Source organism: Trichosurus vulpecula, chromosome 2, assembly GCF_011100635.1.
Source record: "Trichosurus vulpecula isolate mTriVul1 chromosome 2, mTriVul1.pri, whole genome shotgun sequence".
Taxonomy (NCBI): domain Eukaryota; kingdom Metazoa; phylum Chordata; class Mammalia; order Diprotodontia; family Phalangeridae; genus Trichosurus; species Trichosurus vulpecula.
The window spans coordinates 49763326-49786522 of record NC_050574.1 but is presented as its reverse complement, the minus strand read 5'-3'; the positions used below and the strand labels follow the sequence as shown (position 1 = coordinate 49786522).

General features: G+C 42.5%; 1 protein-coding gene across 1 annotated transcript in view; it reads right to left on the bottom strand.

The window, feature by feature from the left end:
* The window catches only part of LOC118837993 (protein-arginine deiminase type-4-like), a 53671-nt gene that overhangs the window by 13951 nt on the left and 16523 nt on the right, over window positions 1–23197 (bottom strand). The window contains exons 2-8 of the mRNA XM_036745173.1: window positions 19736–19913; window positions 18805–18871; window positions 12191–12258; window positions 6604–6718; window positions 5261–5386; window positions 2170–2348; window positions 918–1021 (exon numbers count right to left, since the gene is read on the bottom strand). Coding sequence (XP_036601068.1) covers window positions 918–1021; window positions 2170–2348; window positions 5261–5386; window positions 6604–6718; window positions 12191–12258; window positions 18805–18871; window positions 19736–19913 — 837 coding nt within the window. The remainder of the gene's footprint in view (window positions 1–917; window positions 1022–2169; window positions 2349–5260; window positions 5387–6603; window positions 6719–12190; window positions 12259–18804; window positions 18872–19735; window positions 19914–23197) is intronic.

The window sequence follows — 23197 nt, the reverse complement described above, 5'->3', positions numbered from 1 at the left end:
AGTTTCCTTCTCTGTAAAATGAATGAATTGGATTGCACAGTCTCCAACATCCCTTTTGTCTCTGACATTGGATGTTCCGGGGTTCCAGCAGAGGGTGGTGGGAAAAGAGTGCTAGATTTGGAATCAAAGGACCTGAGTTCAAATTCCAGGTCTGCCATTTTCTCCTGGGATCTTGGGCAAGTCATTTTCTACTCTGGATCTCATATTCTATAAAATGAGAGGGGTTAGACTGATGACCTTTAAGGTTCCTTTTGCTTCTAAATCTATGATTCTTTCGTCCCTTCCAGCTCTGACATTCTAGGTCCTAAAGTCCATACTCTAACATTCTGTGTTCTAACATCTCTTCCAATTCTGACAGGCTCTGTTCTAAGGCCCTTCCCAGCACTGACATTCTCTATTCTAAGGTCCTTCCTAACTCCGACATTCTATATTCTAAGGTCCCTCTCACCCCTTACATTCTGTGTTCTAGGGTCTCTCACCCCTTACATTCTGTGTTCTAGGGTCCCTCTCACCCCTTACATTCTCTGTCCTAGGGTCTCTCCAGCTCTAATTTTCTATATTCTAAGAGTCTATGTTCAAAGGTCCCTTCTAATGTTTAAACTTTAAATGTAGTAGTACCTTCTTCACCCTCCACCCCATGTCCTTTTCTCCCTCCCACTCTCCTTCCCTCCCTTTTCCCTCCTCAGTGGCACAAGACTGGATCTGTGGGCATTGATTGATCGGTCTCTGTTCAGGTTGCAAGTTATTGAAGGGGCAGGTTAATTATCATTACAACAGTCTCTTATTTGGGATCCTGGGTAAAGGGAAGAGATACCCTGAAAAGCTCTGAGCAGTGGGGACAGTGATTACAACAGCCTTCCAAAGTCTGGGGCAAGCTCCCTCCCTCCCCCCACAGTGTGGGGAAGCATCTCTCTCACCTGCATACATACACCTCTTGGGGGGCCTGAGTGTTTGGAGTCATGATCCAGGGAGCCACACGGAACACCACGGTGTCCTGGAAAAGCAGGGCCTCTGGGACAGGCTGGGAGAGGGAAAAGGAAAAGACATGGATGGTCCTTTGCCACCACTACACAGCTTCACTGAGGGTCACTCAGAGCCTTCCTTCATTTGAGGAAGGCCCAGCCAGATCAGCCAGATCTGTAATCTCTGGTTTCATCCATTCATTTAGCATACATTCACTTAATTCCTACTTGCACAGAGCACTACGCTGGGCACTAAGGGAGATACAAAGCTTAGATGTGGCATGATCCTAGCTCTCTTGGAGCTTACAGTCTTAGGGAGATGAGGCATAAACACAGATAACCATAAAGCACAATCTGGCCTGAAAATTAAGTTAGAGATGTAGAAAACAATGTCCAAGAGAGAAGGTTGTTACAGATGGGGAGATCGCAGAGGGCTTCTTGGGGAAGGCAGCAGCTGAGCTGGGCTTTAAATGGGTAGAAATTCAATAGGTGAAAAAGGTAAGTAGTGGCATTTTGTCACAGGACCAGCTTGAGCAAAGAAAGGCACAGAGGTGGGAGAGTATAGGACACGTTGAAGGGATAGATGTATAGAATATATAAGTACGTGTAGTATATATGTGGGGCAGCTAGGTGGTACAGTGGACAGAACACCAGGCCTGGAGTCAGAAAGACCAGAGTCACTTAACCCTGTTTGCCTCAGTTTCCTCATCTGTAAAATAAGCTGGAGAAAGAAGTGCCAAACCATTGTAGTATTTTTGCCAAGAAAACCCCAATTGGAGTCATGAAGAGTTGGACACGACTGAAACAATTGAACAAGAAGTATATATAAGTAGTAAGTATATATATATATATATATATATATATATATGTATATATATATATGTAAGACTGCAAAGGTCAGGTGTCATTAAACCTGAACTCAAGACAAAGGAATCTGAATCTATTCAGTGAGCAGTTGGGATCCGTGGAAGTTGTTTGGTTTGGTTTGTGTTTTTTTTTTTTTTTAGCAGGGGAATATTATCAACAGATTTGTTTATAAGAAAAATTATTGTGGCAGCAATAGAAAGCATGAAGAGAGAATAAAGCCAAGGAGTCTCGTTAGGTGTGTGAGCTGTGCTTCTCCCCAGCTATGCCCCCTCCCCCAAGGTGTCAATATCCCCAGCCTGTTGATCTGGGATCTACCCCAGAGCCACTTTCTAGGTCATACCAGATTAGAGATGTCCATCAAAGAGACAGTGAAGGAAACGAGCCCTGAGAAGTCAAGATCAGGGAAGGCGAGTCCTTCTACGTAAAAGGTGTTCTCTTGGTGGCCGTCAATCACCTCTAGAACGTGAGATGGCATGTGTGGCCCCAGTACCATCTTATATTTGGTTGGCAGTTTCTTCCCTAGGAGAGAGAAAGGGACAGAGAAAATGTCTGTGTTCCATGTGCTCCCAAAACAGCAAGAAGGCAGGGGATGTGAGCGGTGAGGGCAGGGAGCCGGCGGCTGATGTCAACATCCCTAATATGAGTACTAGCTCCCTCCTCTCCTACTCTGAGTTTGTCTGTAAGTAGCTTATAAAGGCAGAGATAGTGTAGGTTTCTGGGCTGGGGGTTCTTAAATTGACTCTTATTCAAGAGCATGCTGGTGAATGTTTAACAATGAGTCCCAGGCGGGAAACAACATGCTCATGACGTATTTTTATGTTATTAAAATATTATTATTTTATATAGATGCATTATGAACATATTTCTCCATCACTTTCTTAAGCCTAGATAATGAATAAAATAATAAATCAAGCCGTGATTTGAACTATTTGCCAATTTTCATGGTATAAATGTTCACACAGAAATTTTAATAATGGGTCCGTAGGGGCCATTTTGAGTCGGCCTCTAGCACACCGCTGCCCTCATTGTACTACAGAGTTCAGTGTGTTAACTTTAGGGGGCACATGAGAGTCATGTTACTCAGAGATACTTACACAAGGTACTTATAGATAAGTAAAACCTGATGGATTTCCCTATTGCTTCTCTGATCCTATAGATTCTGTGTGTCCTTGGGGAAAGTCTTATGCATTGGGCTGCTCTGTAAGCTGCCTGAGGTCTTAGGCAGAGCACATACCAAAGGTTATGCTCCAGAGACATCCAGTTTAAAAGGCAAGCATCTATTTATCTTAGTGAAGAGGGCTCACAGTCACTCAGTGATTGATTACTATCCCCTTTCCTAAACTAGGAGAGTGTGTCAGATTATTCTATTGATGCTGGTAATGGGTAGAGGAGGCATGGTCGTAAGCTGTCTCCTAATTGTTTGTGAAGAAGCAGAGACAGGGATCAGTTAACGACCTTGAGTGTTTGTAAGTGGCAGAACAATGAGTCAGTGGGACATGAGCGTCTGTATGTGTGTGTATGTGCGCACGTGTGTATGTGTGTGTGTGTATGAGTAGGTGTGTGTATCTGTATGTGTATGTGTGTGTGTATGAGTGAGGTTATAGTTTAACTGCAGATCCCTGGGGAAATCTGAGGGTATGCTTTCTGATCCCAGGATGGTGTGGGTTAGCCCTTTGAGCTAACCTTCACTTAGGAAGCTTGGGGTGGTTGAGAAGTAATGCAGTGCATGGATAAAGGCACCCTCAGCAGCACCCAGACAAAGAGAATGGGGGCATACTGAGTCTTGCTTCTGGTCCCCTTGGCATTTGGGGGAGCAGTATTCCTGGACTCTGGCGAATATCAATAAGATGTGCACAGCTCCAACTCCCTCTCCTACCAGCCCCATCCAGGGGGTCTCAGCATTTCATTTAAACTCATCTTAATTTAACTCAATTTGATTCAATTCAAAAGGGATTTTAAGTGCCTTCTACGTGTCTTATACTATGCTAATGCAAGGGGAAAAGAGTTTTCATGCCAGCACAAGTAGATATGGGGTCAGAGGGAAAAGCACATGGATGCATATGTCTGAGCCAGTGAGGGCAGGAAACAATGATTCAGTGTCACAAAGGTAGTGACAAGTTGAGTTGACAAGAAGACCTTCTAAGCAGACCTCAGGTAGTTGTCGCAGTGCTGGGCTTAAAGGCAGGAAGGCCTGAGCTCAAATCCTGCCTTAGACATTTAGTAGACATATGACCCCGGGCAAGTTCCTTTACCTCTCTGGGTCTCAGTTTCCTCATCTGAAAAAGGAGGGAGTTAGGCTTGATGGCCTTCAAGGTCACTTCTACCTCTTAATCTATGATCCTATGATCCCTTTCCTACTTTTACTTTTAAATAATTCTTCCTTCCTGCATACAAGATTCCTCCCCAAGAAACAGTAAGGAAGTGAGCCAACTATCGCTGTGGGGGAGTTTATTTACAAGGCAGAAGCCACTTAAATTATGTGCAGACGTACCAGCGCTGACCTTTTTTCCTACTGGCAAGTCAACGACCCAAGTTTTGGAAGCCTGATTCAATGATAGCAATAGTAGAGGATTAAAAAATGTTCTCTCTCTCTCTGTATATCTATCTATCTATCTATCTATCTATCTATCTATCTATCTATCTATCTATATATATATATATATCTACCTGTTTATCCATCCATCCATCTCTCTTTCTCTCTTGATCTATCTACTTATCTATCCATCCATCAATCTCTTTCTTTCTCTCTTGATCCATCCATCCACCTATACATCCTTCTATTTATCTATCAATCTATCTACCTATCTATATCCATCTATCCTTTTATCCCCCAATTCACCTATCAATCTCTCTATCTATCCATCCATCCATCCATCCATCTTTTTATCTAATAATAATAATAATAGCTAGCATTTATAAAGCGCTTTAATGTTTATAAATCCCTTTATGTAATGTTAAGTCATTTGATCCCCAAGACAACCCTCTGAAATAGGTGCTAATATTTTCCTCATTATTATAGATAAGGAAACTGAGACACAGAGATGTCGAATGATTTGCCCAGGGCCACACAGTTAGTAAATGGCTAAAGCAGGATTTGAACTCAGATCTTCTTGCCTCTGAGTCCCTTTCTTTCTCCATTGAAGCACCTAGCTGCCTCATCTGTGTGTCTGATTTTCAGAGGCTGTGCTGTTCCTCTTTTAGCTATCACTAGATCTTTGGTGGGCTCTGTTCTTATCAACCAGCTCCTACTGAAGCTTCTTCTTCAATCACCCCGGGTACACATTCCAACCTAGAAATGGGTCATGACTTGTTTCTGAGGAGGTTGGGCCAAGCTGACAAACTTGGCTTGATGACAAATTACTACAAATATCATTGGGTGGACACCAACAGAGACACTCAAGAGGATAAGCAATCATCGTGGGGGTACTCACGGTCAGCTTGGAAAACTCTCACTTTATCCATCTCAAATTTGGAAACGTGTAGAATCAGCTCATGCCGGGCGAAGAAATTCTTTGGGGTTTGTGTGCTCAGAATCATGGGGGACATGTCCTTCAGGTCTGCAAGGAAGGAAGGAGAAAAAACCCCAAAGATTTCTTAAGTGTCTGCTATGTGCCAGACACCGTGCTAAGTACTTACAGATATACTATCTCATTTGACCCTCTTGACTCTACAAGGTAGCTGATATTATTATCCCCCTTTTATAGTCGAGGAAACTGAGGCAGGTAGAATAAGTGATTTGTCCCGGGTCACACAACTAGTTAGTGTCTGAGGCTGGATTCGAACTCAGATCTTCCTAACTTCAGGCCCTGTGCTGTATCCTCTGTGCCACCTAGGAAAAGGGATGTTGAGGCAGGGTCTCCGGTGTGAGTAATTTCACTGTTAGTGTAGTGTCAAAAGCACTGGCTGGGAGCCAGAGGACCTGGCTTCTTGTCCCAGCTCTCTCATGTGCCAGCTCTGACTCTGAGAGAGACTCTTCATCTCCCTGACCATCAGTCTTCTCATTTTTGAAATGGGAATTATGATGCCCACACTACTGACCTCTCAGGATGTTAGTAAGGTTCAGGTTGTCTTTGTTCTAAGGCTCCTCCTGACTCTGACATTCTGTGTTCTAAGGGCCCTCCCAGCTCTGACATTCTATATTCTAAGGGCCCTCCCAGCTCTGATATCCTGTGTTCTAAGGGCCCTCCCAGCTCTGACATTCTCTGTTCTAATGTTCCCCAGCTTTGTCATTCCCTGTTCTAAGGCCCCTCACAGCTCTAACATCCTGTGTTCTAAGGGCCCTCCCAGCTCTGATATCCTGTGTTCTAAGGGCCCTCCCAGCTCTGACATTCTATATTCTAAGGGCCCTCCCAGCTCTAACATCCTCTGTTCTAAGGGCCCTCCCAGCTCTGACATCCTGTGTTCTAAGGGCCCTCCCAGTTCTGACATTCTCTGTTCTAATGTTCCCTAGCTTTGTCATTCCCTGTTCTAAGGGCCCTCCCAGCTCTGACATCCTGTGTTCTAAGGGCCCTCCAAGTTCTGACATCCTCTGATTAAATGTTCCCCAGCTCTGACATTCCATGTTCTAAGGGCCCCTCTAGCTCTGACATTCCCTGTTCTAAAGGCCCTCTCAGCTCTGACATCCTGTGTTCTAAGGGCCCTCCCAGTTCTGACATTCTGTGATCCTATGAAGGCCAAAAGACTATGGGAGCACCTGGCTAGGCACACTCTCCCTTTCAAATGATTTCTACCCTCAGGTTTGGCCCAAGAGCAGGGGCCTGAACCAGTCTTTTACCTTTGTAGTTAGTCGTCTCCAGCTCAGCATCCACTGTGGAAGACTTGGGACTATCCTTGTCACAGTTCACAAGCAGGACAGCACCTTGTCCATTGGGGCCCCATGTCCAATTTCTCTGCAGACACCAAAGGGGAACACAGACCTACATTAGTGCCAGGAACCACAGAGCAGCATTTCTGAAATTTAGAAACCAGGAGGCACCATAGTGGAGAGAGGGCTAGGCCTGAAGTCAGGAAGACTCCCCTTCCTGAGTTCAAATCTAGCCTCAGACATTTGCTAGCTGTGTGACCCTCGGCCCTATTTGCCTCAATTTTCTCATCTATAAAATTGTCTAGAGAAGGAAATGACAAACCACTCCAGTATCTTTGCCAAGAAAACTGCAAATGGGGTAACAAAGAGTCGGACACAAGTGAGACGACTGAACAAGAACAATGAAAGAGTCACAGGCCTTGTTGTATTTGGCAGGGTAATTGGGGTTAAGTGACTTGCCTAAGGTCACGCAAAAGTGTGTCAAGTGTCTGAGGCCGGATTTGAACTCAAGTCCTCCTGACTCTAGGGCTGGTGCTCTACTCACTGTGCCACCTAGCTGCCCCAAGCTGGTATAGTTCTAGACTAAGAAAGGTGGGCTGCCGCTCCTAATGGGCCCAAATCACTAACAAGCTGCATCTTGAGCTTCCAATGTGATACAGCAAGACTCAGTTATTGATGAACCTCGAGTATGACAGTTACTCACTCCAGAAAAGATGTTTGCTGTAGAAAGGCAGCCCGGAAGAGAGGAGACACCTCTGAATCTATGAGCAGAGAGAAGGAGAGAAAGGAAGGAAGGAAAGGAGGGAGGAAGAGAAGGAAGGGAAGAAAGGAAGGGGGGAAGGAAGGAAGGAAGGATGGAAGGAGGGAAGGAAAGAGGGAAGGAAGGAGGGAAGGAAGGAAGGAGGGAAGGAAGGAAGGAGGGAAGGAAGGAGGGAGGGAGGAAGGAAGGGAGGAAGGAAGGAAGAGAGGAAGGCAAGAAAGAAAGAAGGATGGATGATGGAAAGAAAGCAATAAATAGGAAGGAAGAGAAAGAAAGAAAAAAGAAAGGAGAAGGAGAAAGAGGAAGGAAGGGAGGGAAGGAAGAGAGAAAGAAAGAGAAAGGGAGAAAGAAAGAGGGAGGAGGAGGGAGGGGGAGAGAGACAGAGACAGAGACAGATAAACAGAGGGGTAAGGAGAAAGGGAGATAAGGAGGGAGAAAGAGATTATGATTTAGGGAAGTACAGCTTCCAGGAATGAATAGGAAGGGGAGAGCCCCTCTTTTCTCTGTCCTGCTCAGACAAAACCTGGAGGACTGTGTTCATTGTGGCCATCATATTTTGAAAACATTGATTAGATGGAAGTGCCCAAAACAGAGAGTGCAGGAGGGTGAAGGGTCCTGTCCATGTCCAGTGATGAGTAGTTGTAGGAACTGAGGAGGTTTAGTCTGAAGCAGAGAAGACTCAAAGGGTAAATGAGGCCTGGGTTCAAGTCTTTGCAGGGCCCACAAGTGGAAGAGGGTCCCAGAGTACAGAACCAGGACTAAGACAGGGAAGTTCCAAAGAGGCTCTTGCAAGTTAGATGTCACTCAGGACTGTGCTGGAGCCAGCTTATACTTGCCCCGGTGAGCAGACTGTCAAATTTTCAGTACGAGCATTTACACCTAGGAAATTGGCAAACACAATAAATCAGGGCTCAATTTATTGTTTTGTTGATTTTCTAGTCTTAAGTGATAGAGAAGACATTAATGATGAAGATTAAATTTAAAAGTGTGTCTATTGTATTCCCCCCTCCCTTTTTTTATCCAGAGAGCCAGATGTTAAACATTTGCTAGCACACCCCAGGATGTCAGGAAATGCGTTCTAGTAATGGGAGCTGCCCTAAAATGGAATGGGCAATCTTGGAAGGTGGAAGGAGATTCTCCCTCACTGGTGATCTTCAGACAGAGGCTGGACAGTCATTTCTTAGATATGTTGGAGTGGATTCTTGTTCAGGCACCAGTTGGACTAGATGGATGGCCTTCAAAGTCTTTCCCAACTCTGAAATTCTCTGATTCTCTCCCAAAGGATGCTTGTGGTGTTAAGTTTTGTTATTGCCACATGGTTGCTGTGGTCATTATCATCATCACCACCACCACCACCACCACCATCATCCTCCTCCTCCTCCTCATCATCATCACCTTCATCTTCATCATGATTGACATCATCATCACCACCACCACCACTATCATCATCATTGTCATCCTCATCATCGTCATCTTCATCATGATTGACATCACCATCATCAATAACCAATCCATTACTTCCTTTATCTATGGTGTTTGGGAACATTAGAAGTGGCAAGGCCTTCAAAGGTCATCTAATCCAACTCTCTCATTCTACCAGTGAGGCGACTTGCCCAAGATCACACAGAGAGAAAGAAGAGCCAAGGTCTCAGTCAAGGTTTTCTGTACAAAAATCTGGTGTTTTTTATACCACACATCTAACTTACTCATCTTCCTGGTGGGTGAACCATGCCTGTTTGGGGCCTTCTTTCTTCATGTAATGGGGAATTGTCTAATGAATGCCCAGTCTGTAGAGCATTCACAGAGTACTCTGACTGCCATTGGCTCAAGTTGGGGGGTGGATAATGGAGGAGACCCTCTTGAGAGGACACCTGGGTATTCTTTAACAGTTCCCTGTCAATTTACTGCACGAGGACACATAGCTCTTAATTGGCTCATGAACCAGAGCCAAATGCCATGCAAAAGGCTCAAACAGAAGAAATCTTCCTATCCCTCCTTGTGGAGAAAGTAGGAATACTATGAGCCTCTGGGGAAGGGGAGAAGAAGACACAATGGCACATACTGCTAGGATGGACATCTTCCTACCAGAGTTGTCACGTTCTCTTTGGGTCGAATTCTTTCTTAATCTTGGGTGAATGAGTATCAGAGGTGGAATGAACCTTGTGAGCTTTGAAAATTCAGAAGAGCCAACACAGAGAGGGCCAGCAAACTACAGAGCATGACAGTAGCTACATCAGCCAGGGCCAGGACAGAGCCAGCCCTGACGAGTAACCTGCTTGATCCAGCCCAAGAATGAACAGACGCAAAAGCCAAGAGACCATGTCCTGCAAGCAAGGGAAAGGCTAATGCAGAGGCCAAGCCATTGCCAGAAGTGAGTTTGGTGGAAGAAGGGTTTATAGCAACCACTTTAAGATCAAGCCCACTGTCCCCAGGGAGAAAGGTGGTAGAGAAAAGCAAGATCCCTTTTCTAGAGGTATTTGTTTATATGCTTTCTGTAAATATCCCTTTGGAAAAGCTAACTGATGGTAATTGGTAAATGATACTAAGAAAGGGTGACCTGATCATTTAGGAAGGTATTAACTTTATTGATATCCAGGGGAGCACACTGGATGGGGACTGATGAATTACTGTACTTGAGAACACCCCTCCTTCCCTCCGGCCTCTCAGCACTATCCCTGGAATTCTGTGATTTGGGAACCCAGCCTGCCAGTTCAAATGGTCATTGAAAGGGCGGGCCCCATAGCCTCTGAACCACATCAGTATGACATTTATTATGGTAATTTCGTTTTTATTTCCTCAGAATATCCTAGTCAGCCTACAGGCAACTGCTCTGCAATATACTTTGATGGCTCAAAGTGAGAATGCTTCCCTTTAGATAAACAAGTGACTTCATTTGTTCATAAAGGATGTATTGTTCTCTGTCAGTCTATGTGAATTCTCCCTTTGCCCATGCTGAGCCCAGCTTCTCCACACCTTAGAATAGTTTTATGAGTTCCTGTGTGCCCAAAAGCAATCTACTGCAACCCACAGGAAACCCCTATGTACTGAAGGACACTGGTCATTAGACAGCAGACATAGAGTCTGTCGCTGGGCCAATCAAAACCTTTCCGGCAATAGGACCCATGAAACTGGCTCGCGCTCCTTGGATGTAATCAATAAAAAGCCAAAGTCCTCCCCACTCTACAGTGGCCACTCAATTCCAGGACTCCAATGTGAGAGCTTCCTCATCATTCCCATTTGCCCAGCACCCTCCCCCATTAGCTCATCTGCTCCTGGCCACAGCCCTCCCGAGGTAGCTAGTAGCAGTTTTATAAAAAGCTTCCCGAGAACAGGGACAGTGTCTCTCGTAAATGTATACCCCATTCTCCTCCTCATTCTGACCAAATGGATTTACGTGAAGTAACAGATTCTCTATTAGAATGTAAGCACCTTGAGGGCAGGGAATGATTTTGCTTTTCTTTTTCTTATCCCCAGCACCAGGTACATAGTAAACATTTAATAAAAGTTGGTTGATTTGTAGTGTATATATATATCATATATATACTTGTTATAAACCTGCATACAAGTGTGTATACATATATACATATACACTATGAACCAGTATAGAATATATATAATACATGTATCAAATATATTCTACATATAATATATTCTACATATATAATGTGGTCAATAATTATGTATTTAGAATATATTATAGAATTATTGTAGAATTATACTGACTCATAATAAGATGTGATATCATATGACATGAAATGACACAACACAACACGATATGATACGATACGATATATGATATTACATTGACTTAATATAATATTCTGCACTTATAATATATTCTAGACATATATCCTACACACTGAATACATATATTCTACATATGATATGTATTCAACACATATATCCTATATATAATACATATTCTGCATCTGTGATAGATATTCTATCTATATAATAGATATATTCGACATATGCACCCAACTACCTCACAAGATTGGGGGGGAGGGGCAGGACTGGTCCAGGTTGTGATTTGATTGCTATAAAGAGATCCCTCATGAGAAGACTCCATCTACCAATGCAGATCAGCACCTTTTCTCCAACTTAAGCTTAGAACTTCCCTTGGGGCACTGAGAAGTGAGTGACTTGGCTAGGAGTCCCACAGCCAGTGTGCCTCAGAGCCAGTGTGCATCATGTCTTCCTGACGTCAAGGGCAGGTGTTCGTTCACTATGTCTTGCTGCCTCTCATTCTTGTTGTGTAGCTGTTTGCTTAATAAATATTGTTGAATTCTCATTTTGCCCAGAAAGAAATCAACTCAGAAAGGCTAAGGGGCTTGTGCAAAGTCACACAGTGAACTGAGTAACCCAAACAGCAACCGAATGTACGTTTGACTTTAGATCTAGAGTTCTTTCTATTCTGGTTTGAGTAATGCAATCTGGGGGTGTATATGTTTGAAGGTTTTTTTGGGGTGGCGCAGGTGATGGAGCCCTGAACCATCCAGTCTGGTCTCTAATCAAACCTTCTTTCCTGTTCCTAAGGCTTCTCTCTGGCCACGCCTAGAAGACTAATCCAAGGCTTTCAACATGTGACACTCCATGGGACCTACTCTGTAGAGTTGGTGGTCTATGGCAAACATGCCTTATTCAAGATCACTACAAGTCTGAGCAGCTGCTCCCCACACATTCCCACCACCAGGTGACATCCGCCACCTTGGGAAATCTAGAACAGACTGGGAATAGTAAGTCAACAGCCTCACCCTCTTCCAGCTCCCTGGATGAGGAAATCCCCCTTATATTTACCTTGTCAATCTTGCCGTTGGTGGGCTTTACTCTGCCATTTCGATAAGTGTCAACGTCCAGGGAGATTTCTGAAACAGGAGCCAACAGAAGAAGTCACTAATGAAATAGAAACTATAGTGCCCATACACTTTGACCCAGGATCCTACGGCTAGATATATAGCCCAAAGTGGTCACTAACAAAAATAAAGGGTCCATATACACCCCCAAATATTTATAGCAGTTTTTTCTGTGGCAGCAAAGAACTGGAAACAAAGTAGGTGCCCATTGATTAAAGAATTATATAAATGTAATGGAATACCACTGGGAATAAACCCGAGGAATACAGAGAAGCATGGGAAGACATATAAACTGATGCAGAGAGAAGTAAGCAGAGCCAGGAAAACAGTATGATTGCAACAATGTTAAGTGGAAATATCAACCCCTCTAAAACTATCAAAACTGAATGTTTAGAAATTGTAAAGAGCAAACTCAGTCTCAGAGAAAATGTATGGGAAAAAACCCACCTCCCTAAGCTATTTTGCAGAGGTGGAGGGCCATGAGTAGGGAACATTGCCTATAATATCAGATTTGGGGGGGGTGTAGATTGATTTGGCTGATTTTTTCCCCTCTTCTGCTGTTTCAAAATTTCTTTATTATAAGGAATGGCTCTTTGGAAGGGGTGGGGGATGGGAGGAGGATGTTGGAAGTAATGCAGGCAATTTAAAAATAAAATACATCACATATTCTTAATGTTTATTTAAATGTATAATTAAATTTTAGTTTTAATTCAGTTTTAAGAAGTTGCTAGTAACAGCAGTAACCACAACACAGACAAGATACAAGCTGGCCAATCAAATGTGATGGTGCTCATAAAATCTGAAGATGGCAGTCCCAGGTTAAAGATTTTCTATTTGACAACAACTGCCAGGAAAACTGGAAAGCCCCTGTCAGAGATTAGATTTAGATCAATACCTTATGCAATATAAGCTACAGTATTTGTGATAAATATAAGAAGTAGCATCATTTTTTAATGGAAAGAGAATGGAAAGATGTACCTTATACAACTATGACTAGAAGGATTAAAGGGTAATGGACTGGGGGCTAAAAGTCACCTCAGAGACCAACGTCTTCAACCCCCTCATTTTACAGATGACAAACTAAAGCCTAGGGTGGTAATGTGATTTTCTGAGGGAGAGAAGTGATCATAAAAGAGAGAATGGGCAATTTCAAATTACGTACAATTAACAAGGTTTTGAACAAACAAAATCAATGCAGCTAGAAGAAACTAAAGGTAAGTTAAATGATAAAGAGTCTTTATAGAAAATGTCTCTTTTAAAGGTCTGAAATCCAAGATAAATAGGGAATTTACATCAATATCTGAGAACTTCTAATGCCATTCTCCAACAGATAATTAGTCAAAACATACAAACAATAGAAGCTATCAAAAACAACATAAAAGAATGCTCTAAATCACTAATAATAAAATATATTTTAGAACAATTCTAAGGTTTCACCTCAAACCTACCAAACTGGCAAAAATAAAAGATAAATGATGAAGCCATTGTGAGAAGACAGGTACACTAATGCATTGTCAATAGAGCTGTGAATGAGTTTAACTGTCCTGGAAACCAATTTGAAATTATACTAGAAAAGTCATTAAATTGTACATATCCTTTGACAGAGTAAGCTCATTCTTAGGTATAAACCTCAAAAAGGTCATAGACATAGGAAGAGGAACATATAGATGAAAATATTTATAGCAGCATCTTTTGCAGTTACAAAACACCAAAAAGAAAATGGGTGCTCATTGATTAGTCAGCCCAGTACCCACTCTGTAACTTAGAGACGTAGAAAGCTTCCCAGAGCGCAGTGACTTTCCAAGCATCACAGAGCCAACACCAATGTCAGAGGTAAGACTGTAACCCAAGTCTTCCAGACTTGAAGGTCTCCATGCACTGAGCCAAGCTGCATTACTATATACATGTTTTAAAATTTAATTTTTTTTCCAATTATTAAGTATTCATTTTCTTTTTCTCCCACATCTCCCCCTCTTTGGAAAAAGAAAAAGACAACTTGTAATGAATATGCATTGTCAAATTCCTACATTGGCCATGTCCAAAGATATAGTTCTCATTCTGCTTCTTGAATCCATCACCTCTCTGCCAGGACGTGGGTGACATGCTTCATCGTGACCCTCTGGAATCATGGTTGGTCATTGGATCGATCAGAGTGCATGAGTCTTTCAAAGCTGTTTGTGTTCACAATGTTGTGGTTATCATTTTAATTGTGCTACTGTTCCTGCTCACTTACTTCACTCTGCGTCAGATCCTACAATCATAGCTAATAATAATTAACTTTTATGTGGTGCCTACTATGTGCCAGGCACTGTGCCAAGTGCTTTTATAATTATTATTTCATTTGATTCTCATAACAATCTTGAAAGGTAGGTGCTATTAATATCCCCATTTTACAGATGAGGAAATTGATTAATTAATTAATTAATGACAAGGTCATATAGTTAGTGTTTGAGGCTAAATTTGAATCCAGGACTTCCTGACTACAGGCCCATCACTCTATCCACTCCATCACTCATCTGCCTCTATACAAGTCTTCACAGTTTTCTCTGAAACCATGTTTTTCATAATTATGACATACTAATATTCAATTTCTTTCATGTGTCATTATTTGTTTAGCCATTCCCCAATTGGTATAGGCACCCCCTTAGTTTTCAGTTCTTTGCCACTACAGAAAGAACTAGTATAAATATTTTGGCATAAGGGTCCCTTTCCTCTTCCTTGGATTTCCTTGAGGTATAGGCCTAGCCATGTTATGACTGGATCAAAATGTATGTGCAATTTGTTGACTTTTGGGGCATACTTCCAAATTGTTTTCCAGAATGACTGGACCAATTTCCAGATCTTGTGCATTAACATTCCTTTTTTTCAGGACTCCTCCAAGATTTGTCATTTCACTTTTTTGTCTTCTTTGCCAATCTGATTTACATGAGATGGAGCCTCAGAGTTGCTTTAATTTGCATTTCCCCAATTATGGATGAGTTGGAACATTTTTTTCCACATGGCTATTGATAGCTTGGATTTCTTCCTCTAAAAATCTGCCTGCCCTTATCTTTTGACCATTTGCAAATTGGGAAATGGTTCTTATTCTAGTAGATTTGAGTCTATTCTTTTTTTAAAATTTATTTTATTTTCAATTCACAGAACAAAAACAAGTATTTCATAACACAGTATCATAAAAAGATGATTGGTCATAAGATTATTATCACAGAGATTTGTTGCAAAGATTTTCCCTCCAGTTAACTATTTTCCTTCTAATTTTAGCTGCATTGGTTTTGCTTGTGCAATGATTTTTTAAAAATTTTGTGTAATAAAGCTTATTTATTTTATCTTCTGTGATATCCTTTGATCATGAAATCCTTCCCTTATTTAACACTCATTTTTAAAAATTTTGAGTTCCAAATTCTCTACCTTCCTGTATTGGCAATCAAGATGGGCTCTTAGCATTTATTCAACCAAGTGCCCTTGAAGAGTTTTGGCCTTTATCTCCTTGATTAAATTAGGTAACTAAGGTGGGGCTCCAGATGGGGCCCATGGAGGGAGGTCTGATTATATCTTCGCTCCCAAGTAGGCACAAAACCCCTAGCTATTAGGTGCTAAGTTGATGTGGGCGTAAAGCCCTCAAGGTCCTAGGGGGAGGTGCTAACTCCAGAGCCAATAGTAAGAGCTTAAGTTCTGTTCACTCAGATGACTTTTGATGATGGCTAAAGAGCGCATAAAAAGAGAAGAGAGAGCTATTTGCTTAGCGCTTTCACTCTTGGTGGTGCACCCTACGTGGAGACTCTGGGCAGCTGTAGTTAAGAGCCCTCCAGCTTGTAAACCCGGATGTTTGGACTTTGTTAAACTCTGGTAACTGCGAATTGAGATTTGAATCAGACAAGGTCTGTCTGTTGATGTTTGTAATTTGTTTGTATTTGCTCTGAAGTTCAGGGTGCTGGCTTTTTCCCCTGAAATTAGTGAATGATATTTGTATGTTGGATTAAATTTGTAAGATTGTTAACCCCTTAACATTGCTCTTTTTAGTAAAGCAGATCAAAAGAACCTGTGCTGGCAGTGTTCTGTGAGCTGGTTGTTGTTGGTTTACACCCCCACAGCAGCTGCTAGCTGGATTGTTGCAACACTCCCTCCTACTCCTTCCCCACTCATAGAGAAAGGCAAACAATATTATATCAATTAAACATATGAAGTCATGCAAAACTTATTTCTGTATTAGCCACGTTGATGATGTAACTTTCAAAACCTAAGTCAGCTATCTATTATATTTGAAGATAATCTTGGAAGAAGGTGTGAGGTCTTGATGTAAACCCAATTGCAGCCAGACTATTTTCTATTTTTAGCAGTAGTATTTATTAAATAACGAGTCCTTACTCCAGTAGATGGCGCCTTTGGTTTTATGGAACACTAGGCTACTTGGTTTGTTTGTAGCAACAATGGTATGTTGTATACTTAATTTGTTCCATTTTATTTTTTAACCAATGCTAAATCTTTTTTTTTTTTTATGATACTGCTTTGGAGAATAGCTTGAGATCTGGTACTGCTAAGTCCCCTTCCTTCCCATTTTTCTTTTAATTTCCCTTGAGATCCTTGATCTTTTGTCCATCCAGATAAATTTCATTATTATTTTTTTGTTGTTGTATAAAATAATCTTGCTATATAAATGTAATAGAACATTGTTGCATTGTAAGAAATGATGACTACGAAGAATTTGGAGAAACTTGTGAAGATTTACAAGAGCTGATACAGAGTAAAGTAAGCAGAACCAGGAGAACAATGTACATAGTATCTACAGCAAGGCAAAAGAAAGCACTTTAGAATTCTGTTCAATTTAGTCACCTGCTGTGACTTCAGTGAAGCCTGCCTCCCATCTTTTGCAGAGGTGGGAACTGTAAGTGTAGAATTAGCCAAGATCAATTATACGTGTGTGTGATTGAGCTGGAGGGAAGAATAGTAAATAGCTTGAGGAATTGTGAATTTTGGTATTTGTGAGGTCATTAACATGTATATTGAAGTCCTGTAGTAGGAGGGCAGGGGACGAGGAGGACAGAAAGTCAGATGGGCACTCATCTCATCAAAGAAAGAAGGAGAATGTTCTGGATTTTAATCAAGTGGCAGAATTGGGATTTGACAGGTCCCGTGACTCCAAATTCATCATTCTTCCCACTGCACCACACTGCCTAATTGTATGGTCCCTGATAACGTCTCTATGTCAATACTCCAGTGATTTGTGATTTTATGGGTTCAGGTGCTCTGCACCAAGAAAAATAACAGCCTTTCTATGTTTTGGTAGACGGCGCAGTTATTGTGTCTGAAAAATTGAAATTGCCACAGCCAATCTGCTAATCATCCTGTCCCAATTTAGGCAAGCCGCATGGGATGTGGTTCCTTCCAGCTTAGGAAGACCTCATAGAATCAGAAAATTTCAGAGGTGGAGAGAAAGTGTGGAGGAGTGAAAACAGAGCCAGACATGCTGTTAGAATAGCCCTGGGTTCAAATCCTGCCTCCCACACTTAATAATAATAGCTAGCATTTATATGGTACCTTAAGGTTTGCAAAGCACTGTACCATTTGATCCTCATAACAACCCTGTGGAGCAGGCACTATTATTACTATCTCCATTTTACAGGGAACTTTTTTCACATTTTACAGATGAGGAAACTGAGGCAGGTGGAGATAAAGCTATTTGTCCCAGGGTCATACAGCTGGTGTGTGTCTGAGGTAGAATTCAAACATAGATCTTCTTGACTTCCAAGTACCCACTGTGCTGCCTAGCTATGCGATGTTGGAGGGTTGGCAAGGTTCCTTCCAGCTCTAGATCTGTTGTCGTATGATCTCAGAGACCACTTGGTCCAGTCCATTATCTGAATGGATGACCCCATCCCCACCTCAACATCCCAAATGAAGTGGTCGTCTGGCCTCTGCCAGTGGAGCGGAACCAACCACCTCTGGAGGCAGCGCATTTCTGCTTTGAGATGGCTCCAATTTATTAGAAAGTTTTTTTTTCTGTCAAGCCAAAGGTTAGCATTTACGACTTTGACTCATTGTTTCTATCTGTGTCCTCTCAGGTTAACCAGAGCTCAATCTGATCCCTCTTCCCCAAGAGAGCCCTATAGATACTTCAAGATGGCTCTTCTGTCTCCCCTGACCAACTCATGTCTTCTTGGGGCTCAACAATCCTGAGTCCTTAAGTTGATCTTCCTGTGACACAGATTCTAGGCCCTTCCCCAATATGGTTGCCCTCCTCTGGACACTCTTCGGTGTATCCATGGCCTTCCTAAAATGTGGTGTTCAGACTGAACCCAATTCTCCAGCCAACACTTACTCTCTAAATATAGCCTTCTAGAAAATGGGGTTGCCTCGATGCCCCAGAAAGATATTCAGAGAGGATGTCAGCAGAGGAATAAGAATTAGACCCCACAAAATGGTCATTTTTCTAATATTTAGTGCCTCCCTCAACTTCTGATACATGCATCTCTCTAACTGCATTAACTCAAACTACGTGATGCATTTGAAGGGGAGAGACCTTTCGAGCACCACCCCAATAGAATTGGAAATGTTACTTACGGACACCAGTGAGGTAGAGCAAGGCCTGGTCAGAGCTTGATTTGGGTCCAAAATAGGAGATCTTGACCTGCAGAAAGTGCAGAAAGGCACTTGTGATTTCAGCCAATACCATATTGTTGGCCCTCAGAAGGAGGAGAGAGGCCGACAACACGGTAGTCTAATGTTCACAAAACCCAGGAGCATTAGCTACTGAGCCAGCTGGGGACATAGTGGATAGAGAAGTCAGGAAGACCCTAACCCAACCTGAAGCAAGCTATATGCAAGATAGATAGAAAAGTAACAGAAAGAAGACTAGGTATTATAATTAAGAAATGATAAAATTAAATTATATTTGTAAAGCTCTTTGCACACTTCGAAGTACTACATACTATTACTAATATTATTAATTGCTATTATTCTATACTCCAGGATCAAAGAAATCAAGCGTAATTCCTCTTCTATATGATATTCCTTCCAATATTTGAAGACAGCTATCTCCTCTCCTGCTCTGTCTTCTTTTCTCCAGCCTAGACATCCCCATATCCTTGAATCAGCTGCCATATGGAAGAACCTAAAGGGCTTTCACTATTCTGGGTGCCCTTCTTTGGACACTCTCCAGCTTGTTCTGTGATTACTAAATGGAAGCACTCGGAACCGAACATAATGCCAGATGTGATCTGACAAGGACCAAATAAAGCAGGATCAATAGTCTTAGACGCTGTGCCTTTTACCATAGCCTAAGGTCACATGTGCTCTTCTTTTACTGACATCATATCGGTCATATTGAAGATGAAGTACAATAAATCTCTCAGATCTTTTTCAAGTTAACAAGCTTTTATTAAGTGCTCCTTATGCGCCAGACGCTGTGCTAAACTCTGGGAATACAAATATAGGCCAAAAAAAGGCAGACCATCCCTAATTCTCAGTTTCTCTCTTCCACTATCACACTCACCTTTTGATCATTAAGAAGGGTGCTCGGGGCTTTCATCTTCACCGTCATCTCTATCCCCGGCTCCAGGGGACATTTGGATGTGCCTGAAGGTAACTTCTTGATAGGATGGCAGTTGAGGTCAACAACCACTCCTGGTGAGGCGCAGATTTCGAAGAACTTGCACCCAGCTGGGGCACATCTGGATCAGGGAGAGAAGCAGGGGTACAAAAACGCATGAAATCAAAGGACTAATGAATGTCACTGTGCCCAGCTTCCCCACTCCCACCTGGCAGCAACATCATGACTGGGCATAAATGTTAGTCAATCAGCTGGTTTGCATTTGACTATCTCCTACGCTAGATATGAAGAAAGGGAGGGAGGAGGGAAGGAAGAAGGGCGAGAATGAGGGAAAGAGGGAGGGAAGGAATAAAGGAAGGAAAGAAGGGAGAAAAGATGGAAGGGAAGAAGAAAGGAAGGAAGGGAGGAAGGAAGAAGGGAGAGAAGGAGGGAAAGAGGGAGGGAAAGAAAGAAGGAAGAAAGGAAAGGATGAAGAAAAGAAGGAAGGAAGGGAGGAGTATATAGTAAGGACTCACTATGTGCTAGGCACTGTACTAAGAGTTGGTGATACAATCATAAGTAAACAAGACTAAACAAAACTGACATCAAGGAACTTAAATTCTAATGGAGGAAGACTAGACACAAAGGGGAATTGGAAAGAAGGAGGGAAAACAGTCTAGCAGCATGGTTTGGAAATGTCTGGGAAGGCAGGGAGGAGATGCAGTAGCTAGAATTCTGGGCCTGGACCAGGAAAACCTGAGTTCAAATCCAGTCTCAGATGCTTACTAGCTACTAGTTGTGTGACCTAAGGCAAATCCTTTGACCATTGTTTGCCTTAGTTTCCTCAATTGTAAAAGGGGATAATAATATCCCCTTCCTCCCAGGGCTGTTGTGAGGATCAGATGAGATAATGATTGTAAAGCAGCGTCTGGCACATAGTAAGTGCCGTAAACGTGTTAGTTGTGTTAATATTATTAGGTGACATGGACTCCTGCTTCTGGGCAAGATAAGGTTACCGATGACATGACCCAAAGGCAGAGTCCAGGTTCTGGTGAAAGAAGGAGGAGGCTAGTTAGAGTACAGATGGTATGGTTGGAAACGGCTTTGAAGGGAGCTAGGCGTTCCAAGAGATGGAAAGGAGGAAAGAAAGCATTGGGGAACAAAAGCTCAGAGACGGAAGATTGAGCATCTTGGATGAAGATCGGTAGAAATAGTAGCTCCATCCCCTGGCCTCAGGGGGCTTCAATCCATGTAGAAAAATGATGGAAAGTCACTTAGAAAATAACGCATCCGTTCCAGTGCCCCAGTATTCGGATGGCCCTGTGATCTACCTCATTGACACAGGCACTCCCACCAGTGGCGCAGAGGATAGCCCATGGCCGTTTGTCCATCCCGGGCTTGTCCATGCACTTGTCCATGTACTCCCAGAATCCACCAGAAGGGAGTTTCCTCTCATTTCCTTGCCATTATATGGATCTTAATAGAAAGTAACTGCTGTCTACAGGGTTCCCCTCATCCTTGCTATGTGACCAGCTCATCATTTTCCCCCAGGTAATCCACGATACAAAGAAAGCAACAACACGTGGGATTTCACATAGTTGAAAACCAAGCCAAAAAAGCGAAACAAAACAAAATACCTGACCCATGATACTGATTCCCTTTGTCTGCTTGTTCCTTCCCAGCTTTAAAAGCCAAGAGGCAGTGGGGTAAGAGGAATGGCAAACTCAGAGTCAAAAGAAATGCATGTAAGGTTTCTCTTGCTAGCGTGAACCTATGTTGAGTAAAGTTCTGAATCTGGACTCTGTTTAATATGTCATCAATCTATTAATTGATTCCTTCCTATCTACCTGCAATTAAATTGTTCAGCTCAGTAAGCATTTATTAATTTCATACTAGTGGAAGCCGCTGTGTTAAGCACTGGGAATACAAAGATAAAAAATAAGAACAGATCTTAAAAAAAAAAAAAGAAATCAGCCTGCATCCCAGCTTTGCCATTCACTTTATGTGAGTGTGCTCTTGGAAGTCACTTTCCCTTCCCTTCCTCAGTTTCCCCTTTTGTAAAATAAGGGGGTTGGACTCATTGGTCTCTAAGGATTCTTCCAGTTCTAACATTTTAAGAGTCAAATGTGACTTCCTCCATATTATTGTTCACTAGTTTTTCAGTCATGTATGACAATCCACGAGTCCATTTGGTGTTTTCTTGGCAGAGATACTGGAGTGGTTCATCGTTTCCTTCTCCAGCTCATTTTACAGATGAGGAAACTGAGGCAAAGAGGGTGAAGTGACTTGTCCAGGGTCACACAGCTGGTAAGTGTCTGAGGTCAGATTTGAACTCAGGTCTTCCTGACTCCAGGCCTAGGGTTCCATCCACTGTACCACATTGGTGCATCTACCCTCTTCCATAGAACCCAAGCAAATATGACCTTCTCCCATGGACCTCCGTGGGTCATTGTGTTCTTCTTGTTGCTGATCCTCTCTTATGCACTGGAGAGTCCATGTTGTTGGCATAATGAACAGAGAGCTGACTTCTGAGCTGGGAAGATCTGAGTTCGATTCCTATCTCTGACATATGCTGCTGATGTGAACCCCACCCCCAGAAAGTCACTTAACTCTCAGTATCTTCTCCCAGCAATTCTCTAGGATTATAAATCATAGAGAAAGTGCTGACTCCCATTGATAGGGGGTGTTTCCTCATGTGGGCATTCCCTATACTAATAACATCCCAAGTCCACACTTTATTCCTAGGCTAATGCACTGATGATATAACATTGTGAATTTCAGTTATCTGTATGATTGGGAATTGTTCCCCTACCACCAATCCCACTGGACAGTGAGCTCCATGAGATCAGACACTTTCTTATCTAAACTTTGAACCTCTCTCTGACCCAACACCATACTCTGCACCTGCCTTGCTTAATAACTGAGCAGATGTTCATTGAATTAAATCAAGAGGAAAGCCACAATAAGGAAAAGTCCCCATGGGTTTGCCAATATTCCACATTTGTACAAAACCTCATAGTTTTCAAAGGGTTTACTGTCTGTCAGGTTCACTGAGGGAAGGAAGGGTGGGGGCAGTGGGGGGAGAGGAAGAGACAGAGAGAGAGAGAGAGAGAGAGAGAGAGAGAGACTGTTCAGCAAAACTCACCAACGAAAAGCAATTGAACCTGAAAATATTTACAGCCTGACAGAAAAAAAAGTTTTCTAATCCATTGTCTCATTAAATCCTTCCTGTGAAGCAGATGGGGAGGGTGTTATCTACATTTTACAGATCAAGAGACTGAGGTTCACAGAGGTTAAAGTGACTCGCCCAAGTCCTACCACTAACAGGTGTTAGAGCCAGAGCTGGAACACAAGTTTACTAACAGGAAATCTAAGGCTCTTTCTCTAATCCTGGGCAGCTTTTCAAAGGCTGCCCCAAGGAGGTGA